At 33.8% G+C, this 8,774-nt stretch overlaps 1 protein-coding gene across 2 annotated transcripts; it reads left to right on the top strand.

Annotated features, from left to right (window-relative positions):
- Positions 1-446: 446 nt before the first annotated feature.
- Positions 447-3,144, top strand: LOC110622472 (cyclic dof factor 1). 2 transcript variants are annotated; one of them, XM_021766976.2, is made up of 2 exons: positions 447-821; positions 1,108-3,143. In XM_021766976.2, exons 1-2 carry the CDS (start codon positions 609-611, stop codon positions 2,311-2,313), a joined length of 1,419 nt encoding a protein of 472 aa, XP_021622668.1. In that variant the 5' UTR covers positions 447-608; the 3' UTR covers positions 2,314-3,143. The 2 variants fall into 2 exon arrangements, with proteins under 2 accessions (XP_021622668.1, XP_021622677.1); XM_021766985.2 differs by having other exon boundaries at positions 681-821; positions 907-3,144.
- The last annotated feature ends 5,630 nt before the right edge of the window (positions 3,145-8,774 follow it).

The raw sequence follows: 8,774 nt of genomic DNA, 5'->3' as shown, positions 1-8,774 counted from the left end.
TGTTCAGTTGTCATTGGCAGAGGAACGAACGGTAGGAATGTTGTCAGGAACCTTTTTCAATTCGCTTTTTGCAGGTGGGACCAGAGAAAAATGTTGGTGATGTGGCAGATGCAGGGAAGTTTTAAATGCAAGCTTGCGGTGTGAAACAAGGTGGGTCACGTGGCCATGTGCTTACATGGCATGTGAGACCAGACAGCTTGGAAATTTCGAGATTCTGTACCTCCAACACAGCATGCGGCATTCCGATAATTAACTCCGGTTTCAACTAACTTGATCTTTTTTTTTAATACATCAAAGGAAAATACTTGATAATTTTTTTAAATTTGATTTTATTTAAATGAGAAAAAGGGGTGGAGTGCTGACATGGCGCAACACAAAAGGAAGGGACAGCACAGCACTATCTTTATAAGCAAGAATGAGGAATCAAACGCTCTCAAAGATCTCAAACGCCACATAAACTTGTGGCTCACAAACTTTCCCTCCTTTGCTGATGTGGCATTCCTCTCTTTTCTTTATTTACCAACTATGACTTCCATCTTCCAACTCCCTCCTCCTCCTCCTCTCTCTTCCTCCTCCTCCACCACCACCGCGATCACAGCTCCAAGAGAATGTCGGGTTTTAAAGATTCTACGATAAAGCTCTTCGGCAAGACGATTCCATTGCCGCTTTTCCACCGCCCTCCACACTTGTCTTCTCCTAATGAGTCTTCTTCAGCGGCAGCTGTTGGTCCTGTCCAGCTTCAGGACTCCTCCGATGAGAATCCCACTTCTTCTCCTGAAAATACGTTTTCCATGGAACAAGAAGCTCACCAATGGAACAGGGTATCTTTGTTTTTCTGTGTTTGTACTGGTTTTTTCTCTGATTTTCTCTCTATCTAGAAAACTGATTCTGATTTATTTTAACAAGTGATCCATGGAATATACGAGTATTTTCAGTCCACCACTTGCTATATTTTTGTTAAGTTCAGAGTAGCTTCTGACAATTATCAAGATGAGTTCTTGTATTTTTAGCTGTATCAGTGTTCTGTTTTTTGCTCTGTTTCTTATTAAATGGATTTCCAGAATGAAACTGAATTTTCTGTTTTGGAAATTTTGTCTGAAATTTCAGGAATCCTCAGAAAAAGATGCCACAGATGATAAACAGGAAGGTACTACATCGGATCATGTAATTGAGGACTCAAAAGATCCAACAACATCATCAGACATTAATGAGAAATTACTCAAGACTTGCTCAGCTGAGAGAGAAGCTTCACCCCAGAAAAGCTCCAAGAATGGAGAACAAAGCGAGACAAGTAACTCTCAAGAAAAGACTTTGAAGAAACCTGACAAAATACTTCCATGTCCTAGATGTAATAGCATGGATACCAAGTTCTGTTATTACAACAACTACAACGTTAACCAGCCACGTCATTTCTGCAAGAACTGTCAGAGATACTGGACTGCTGGAGGAACCATGAGAAATGTCCCTGTCGGAGCTGGTCGTCGCAAGAACAAAAGCTCTTCTTCTGCTGCTGCTGCTGCACATTACCGTCAAATAATGGTATCGGAAGCTCTCCGAACCAGCACCTCTGTCCTTAATTTTGGCTCAGATTCTCCTCTTTGTGAATCTGTGGCTTCTGTACTGAACCTTTCAGACAAAACACAGAACAATATTCGAAATGGGTATCACAGACCTGAACAAAGTATCCTCATTTCTTGTGGAGGAGGAGCAAGCGATAATGGTGATGATCGAGCAAGTGGATCTTCTGTCACAGTTTCGAATTCATCGGAGAAGAAAGGAAACTGTGGCTTTACTCCTGAACCTCAAGTTCCAAGCTTTGCAGGGCCTCCTTGGTCTTATCCATGGAGCTCTCCAATGGCTCCGCCGACTTTTTGCCCTTCTGGGTTTCCAGTTTCATTTTATCCGGCACCGGCATACTGGGGTTGCAGTGTTCCGACTCCTTGGAATGTAGCACCATGTCTCTCGCCACAATCACTATCTTTGAATCATCACTGTTTTACTTCTGCACTAGGTAAACACACAAGGGAAGGCAAAATCTTAAATCCTACACATTCAGAATCTCCCTCAGAAAGCAGTGTTTTGATCCCAAAAACTCTCAGAATTGATGATCCTAGCGAAGCTGCAAAATCCTCTATATGGGCAACACTTGGGATTAAGAGCAGTGACAAAACAAATTTGAATGGAGGAAGATCACTCTTCAAAGGTTTTGAATCTAAAAATGAAGACAGAAACTACAGAGCTGAAACTTCTCCACTGTTGCATGCCAACCCAGCTGCCTTGTCTCGATCTCTCAAATTCCAAGAGAGCACCTAAAGCTAAAATGAGTCATCTGTCAATAGCTTCCATAGCTACCTTTTAAATCTTCATCTGTAGCATTATGAACATGCAACAGGTGTTTTCAATTTCTTGTACATATAATATATTATAGATATATATATATATCTCAAAGTGTGAGACATGTATTACAGATTCAGACAACATAGAATCTTTTGATTTTATAATGTTGCAGAATAAACTGTCAAAAGCTTCTTCACTCTATCAACAAACCTGCATGAACTGCATCTTTCTGCAGAATCTTACCCTGATAAAAAAGCTGCATTTCATGGACCCTTTTCAATTCTAAGAAGATCAGAATAATTCCTCCAAGCTATACATATACACATACCATCTGATATATCATACTTCAATCATACAGGATTGAACAGCCTTGCATCAGATGAAGGAATACAGTTGCATGTATCTGATCCTACCCATGTGTGTAATCTTGTTAGATGCCAGGGAGCAGATACAAGAGATTTGCAGGTTGTGTGATGGTAGAGAAGTAAAAAAGCAATGATCACAGAGCTTACTATTAATCGGGTGCTCAAAAATTATCTACTAAGCCAAGCTAACAGAGAAGAGCCAGGGTGGGAAGTACACAAGGAGATGAGAGCAGATTCAAAAGAGATGGAGAAAAGTTTCTTGCAGGCCCACACTACTCTTCAACAGATAAACTTGAATATAAATAAATAAAATATTTATATAAATGTCACATAACAACCCACAGAGAAACCAAACAACAACACCAAAAGGTGGAAAGGAAAAAGTTTTCTTTCTCATGCATCTTTTTGCCTTCTTTTTACGCTTTCTCTTCAATTTTTTTTTTTTTTTTTGTTTTTTGCTTTTATATGGAGACAAGTATTCTTGTATTTGTTTTTCTATTAGAATAATTTATTGTAATATCCTATGTTTATGAATATTGCAAAAATAAATGATAGTAGTTAATTATCTCCAACTTTTCATGATTGGAACTTGTCATAAAATCTCTCTAATTCTTGTGGCTATCCTTGGAGAACAACTTCTTTGTTGTGTGTCAACTTCATACTCTTAAGTAAGCATTTTGATTAGCTAATTCTATTAATATAATATGTGGAAGCCATTGATACTCTTATGGAAAGCCCACTAAAACTTTCCTTTTTGAAAGTTCTTCAATCCCATTACTCTTATGGAAAGCCCACTAAAATTTTCCTTTTTGAAAGTTCTTCAATCACATTGGTGAGTTTCTTGGGTCTCAATAAATACCAGCTTCCTATCCATAAAAATAAATCAATCTGATGCGTAGCAATTAATCTTTATATTTTATAGTAGATTTGAACTAAATTTAACTTTTATTGCTGTCGACATCCATTGTAGATTTATGATAAAATTTTAAAAAAAAAATTTCGAGATACACAACTTTTAAAGTATAACAGAGAGCCGCAGACCTATTCATTAAGTCCAAAACTTTATCATTTATAGAATTAATTTTTTATTTTTATTATTTTTTTAAAAAAAATTTTCATAATTTTTCATAATAGAGTTTTTGCTATTATAAATAGTTATATTTTTTTTTATTGTTTAAGAGATTTTTGAATTTTTCAAGAATTCAACAAGAAATTTCGGTTTTTAGTGTTTATTTTCTTAATAGAGTGTAATTAATTCTATTTTAAAAAGTTTAGAGTTTAAATCTTAGTATATTTAAAAATTAAAAACAAGTAATTTATCTTTTAATAAGTCTGATCGACATAAATTTAAATTAATCAACTGATATTATACTAAATGAATAAATAAATGTCAGCTTCCTAGTACTATTTTTATTTTCTAACATTAAGAAATAACAATAACTATAACTTCTCTTTGTACTACAAAGCATTCATGATGAATGGGATGAGCAGTATTCGGTTCAAATCGAAAAAATCGATCGAATTGAATTAATTTTAAAATTTAGTTTGGTTTTTTATTCAATTCGATTCGATTCGGTTTTTAATTTTAAAAATTTCGGTTATTTCGGTTCGGTTCAATTTTGATCAGAAAAAAATTGAAAAAATCAAACCGAATCGATTAATGATAATAATATGTTATTTTCAATAATATAGAGAAATTAAATTATATTAAGATTAAAATATTTTAATTAAATTTTAAAATATTAAAAATAAAGTGTAAAAAATAAAAAATTTATTAAAAATCAAAATCGATCAAACCGAATCAAATCAAATTGAATCAGACCGATTCGATTCGATTCGATTTCTGATCAAAATCGATTCGGTTTGGTTTTTATAAATATTAAAATTTCGATTTTTGATTTATTTAGTTCGATTTAATTTTGAACCGAACCGATCAAATGCTAACTCCAATGAAAGCAAATGACCTATAAAGTCAAGCTACACCACCACTTCAATAAAGTTTTACCCATTTTGAAGTGAAAAAAAAAAGATTATTTAACAAAATATGGACTTGGACTTGCTTTTTAAGTGGATTTTAGTATGATTTATGTTAGAATTATTAAACTATTTAAACATTTTGGTAGAGGCTTAATTAAAATGTGCTTAAAGATAACAATTTGATAATAATTTAAAATTATTAAAAAAAATTATTATATATAATAATATATATTAATAAATAATTAATTTTATATTTAATAAAATTATAATTTTAATAATAATTTATAACTAACGTAAAAAAAAATAAATATATTATTGCTTTATATATTATACAGTGAAGATAAATGTATTAATTTTTAGGAGTGAGTAGTATTCGGTTTAAATCGAAAAAATCGATCGAATTGAATTAATTCAAAAATTCAGTTTGATTTTTTTTTATTTTAATTTAATTTAATTTTTAATTTTAAAAATTTTAATTATTTTAATACGTTTCTATTCCTCTTCACATTAGTACCATGTGCTATAGGTCTCTTCAAAAATTTTTAAATTATGTAGAAATATTTATATATATAAAAAAATATTATTAGATTTTTATATATTTAAAAAATATTTTATAATTTATAAAATTAAATTATTTAATTTTTTATCAAATAAATCTTATTCCCCTTTAATGCTATTTAGTTCATTTAATTTTATTTTATTCCTTTCATTCTCTATTTTTTTTAATCTAAAAAATTTATTTTTTATTTTTAAAATTTCAATTTTAATTCGTAAGTTTTTAAAAAGAATTATATATTCATTATATAATTTAATTTTATATACTATTTTTATTATTAAAAAGTAATTATCTCACTTAATTAATTTTTAATCTATTTATATAATTAAAATTATTTATTAAATTATTTAAATATTAAAAAATAAATTTTAATTTTTTTTAAATAAAAATGTTATGAGTAATATTTCATTAATGAATGAGTTTTATAGAATATTTAAATTTAAAAATTTTTTAATAGGTAATAGGTTAGATAATTTAAATTTAAAAATATTTAAATATAAATTAAGTATTATTTTTATAGATAATATATTAAATTATTTAAATTGAGGAAAAATGAAATGAATATATTATTTTTATAGTTAATTGGTTAAATAATTTAATTTTTATAGTAAATATTATATTAAATTATTATATTATTTTAATAGTATTACTTTTTATATGTGACAATTATAATAGAAAAAGTTATTTTTATAATAAATATTATTAAAAATAAATTTTATAATAAAGAATTTTTTCTATAATAAATATATCAAAAATAAATTTCATAATAAAATTAAAGATGAGTTATCAATCGATTAACGATATAATTATAAATATAAAATAATAAATTTATTATTACTATATTTTAATTTATAAAAAATAAATAAATTGTAATTTAATTATAATATTTTATTAATTTTTATAAATTTTTTAAATATATATTTATTTTATATATTTTATTTTACGTTTAAATCGGGCCTTCAAAAACAAAATTTCTAGATCCTGACGCTCTTAAGCTTTCTCAATAAAAAATTATTTATAAAATAAATTAATTCTCACGTAAATTCTTCGTAAATTAAAAAATTAAATTATTTTTTATGTTCTTAGATTTAGAGAATAGGCTTTACAATGGTGGTTGTGTAAACTTAACCTCCGTGAAGGATGTTCCTCACCTTTTATCATTTTTTCCCTTTTGTCTACTATCGACGCCTAACTGTCTCTTTGCTACAATATCGTCTGTCTCTGTCGAACAAGTCCGTACATACGAATGGCGTCAGACGTACTCTCCACATCAGGCGGCTATTTAATTCCCCCGGCGCGTATGCAGGCAGGGCTGCGAGGTAACTGAGCCTGCCGTCCTTCCTCATGTCACATCACTGGGCTGAGCTCAAGGTTGGGGCGCCTGAGCTTGTGAGTGACTCGACCTACTTTCTGAGGTCTGGGTCGAAGGGGCCAGTCTGACCTGACAGGGAGGATTTCTGAATCTTGGGCTGGGGCAATTTTCGTGGGCCTGACCCCCTTCTTGGACATGTGAAACCCGACGATCATCAATTGTCCCTTTACCTCCTCAGCAGTTATTGCATGAGTGATGATGACGTAAATATCTAGGTTCTCTTAATGACCGCGCAGCTTGAGAACGGTTTCCATCAAAACGTCTCTTCTTTGCTTTTCTATTTTCAAAATTCAAAAAACCTCAAATTTCTACAGAACTCTTCTTCTCCGGTCGCTCTCTGCGCACCTCGTTTCTCCACATTTTTCCTGCGAAATCATCTTCAAGGTACGTACTCTGTTCTGCCATGGAAGATCCAAAACTTCAGGATGTTATGAACCTAGAGTCTAATGTCACTACTTCCTCCCTCATGTCCTCTTTTCTTGAGAATATCTAGATACCCCCTTATTTCGGATTAGGGCTCCTCATCATAACGAGAGGATCGTTCTTCCAGAACCTCCACCCTCCGGTCTCATTGATCCCTAGAGGGATCGCAGTCTAGTTTTTTTTTGTTAAACAGCGTGAGTTTGGCCTAACCTTTCCCTTCTCTCCATTTTTTATCGAAGTTTTTCGGTATTTCGAAATCACTCCCCGTATGGTTGCCCCTAACTCGATTCTTTTCATGTGTTCTTTTGAGTCTATCTGTTTGAGCTAGGGATTCTGTAATACCCGGCTAGACTCCGGTATCGGAATTCCTACCGTCCGGTGGAATCTCGGATGTCGGAGACCTCTAGAAGGGTAAAACCATGTTTTCATGAAATATTTTAAAGTTTTTGATGATTTTAAGTAAAGAGGAAATGAGTTTTTGAATAAAAACAACCTTGGAGGAAAACCCAGGTTCGGCCGCCGAACATGCAGGCATTTCGGGTGTGCCTTAGGCCCCCGAAGGCATAGGTTGAGGAAAGTCCAGGTTCGGCCGCCGAACCTCAAGTTCAGCCGCCGAATATGGCATGCATGCGGAGGCACGTTCGGCCCCCGAACGTGGCCTGGCCAGCCACTATAAAAGGGTCCCTTAGCCGAAAACGGGCGAGTTTTTGTCCCCATTGTCGGCCAAGGTGAGCTCTCCGCCGTTCCTCATCAATCCTTGAGTTTTTCCTTCAAATCTTTCAAGATTTTCACAAGTTTTTGCTTTGTTTTGAAGATTTTCGAGTTTAAAGCAAGTTTTGGAGCTTTGAGGTTCAAGAACTCAAAAATCTCCCACCTCCGAGTTTAGGACGTCTCTCTCTCGATTTTCAAGAGGTAAGAGCCGATCTTAAGCTCATTTCATGTTTAAAGTAAGTTCTATGCAAGATCTATGGGGTAGAATGCATGTTTAGCTTATAGTTAGGTTTTTGAGTTTATGTTGTGTTTTTGAGCAATGTGTTGTTGTTGTGTGTTGTAGTTGGGGTTTAAGTTAGTTTGAAGCCCCTAGGAGCCAATGTATGTATATTTGCCTGATTTGAATGAGTTACTTGCATGTGGGAAGTTTTGGAGGCAAATATGCATAGAAGAGCTGAGTTTCTGCCATTCTGGGAGAAACCAGGTTCGGCAGCCGAAGGAACTTTCGGCCGCCGAACCCTCTTGTGGAGGCAGCATTCGGCTGCCGAAGCTTGCCCCCGAAAGAGGACTTTGCCTCTGTCTGGGAGTTTCGGCCGCCGAAAGTGCCGTCAAACATGCATGAGTTTCGCCTCTGTCTGGGAGTTTCGGCCGCCGAAGGTGCCGCCAAACCTGCCTGATTTTCGGCTCTGAAGGGACTTTCGGCCGCCGAACCTGCCGCCGAAAGTGCCCTGTCCAGCCTTCCTTTGCATGTTTTGCATGAATGTTTTGAGGAGTTTTAGAGGGTTTTTGGGGGATGTTTTAGAGTTATTTTATAGTATGTTGGTGCCTCATTTGAGTCCACCTGTGTAGGTTCGGACCCGAGGAACCGAGGATCTCAGCAGTGAGTCAGCTACTTCAGTCAGTGTCAGAGCTAGCCAGAGGTGAGTGGAATAACTCTTATTCTTTAAATAAATAAACCAGTTTTGAGCATGTTCATGCATCACGGATGCCATGTGATATTTTAGGTTGTTTGCATTAGAAATCACGAATATGT

The sequence above is a fragment of the Manihot esculenta genome, chromosome 1, assembly GCF_001659605.2.
Source record: "Manihot esculenta cultivar AM560-2 chromosome 1, M.esculenta_v8, whole genome shotgun sequence".
In the NCBI taxonomy this organism is placed as follows: domain Eukaryota; kingdom Viridiplantae; phylum Streptophyta; class Magnoliopsida; order Malpighiales; family Euphorbiaceae; genus Manihot; species Manihot esculenta.
The sequence above is the reverse complement of the archived record's forward strand: the minus strand, read 5'-3'. Positions and strand labels throughout refer to the sequence as shown.

What these genes read in the sequence shown, in the direction of transcription:
- LOC110622472 (XM_021766976.2), top strand. Translation starts at nt 609, where the DNA reads ATGTCGGGTTTTAAAGATTCTACGATAAAGCTCTTCGGCAAGACGATT. An exon ending in AAGCTCACCAATGGAACAGG is followed by an intron (nt 822 to 1,107) that starts GTATCTTTGTTT and finishes CTGAAATTTCAG; the next exon opens with GAATCCTCAGAAAAAGATGC.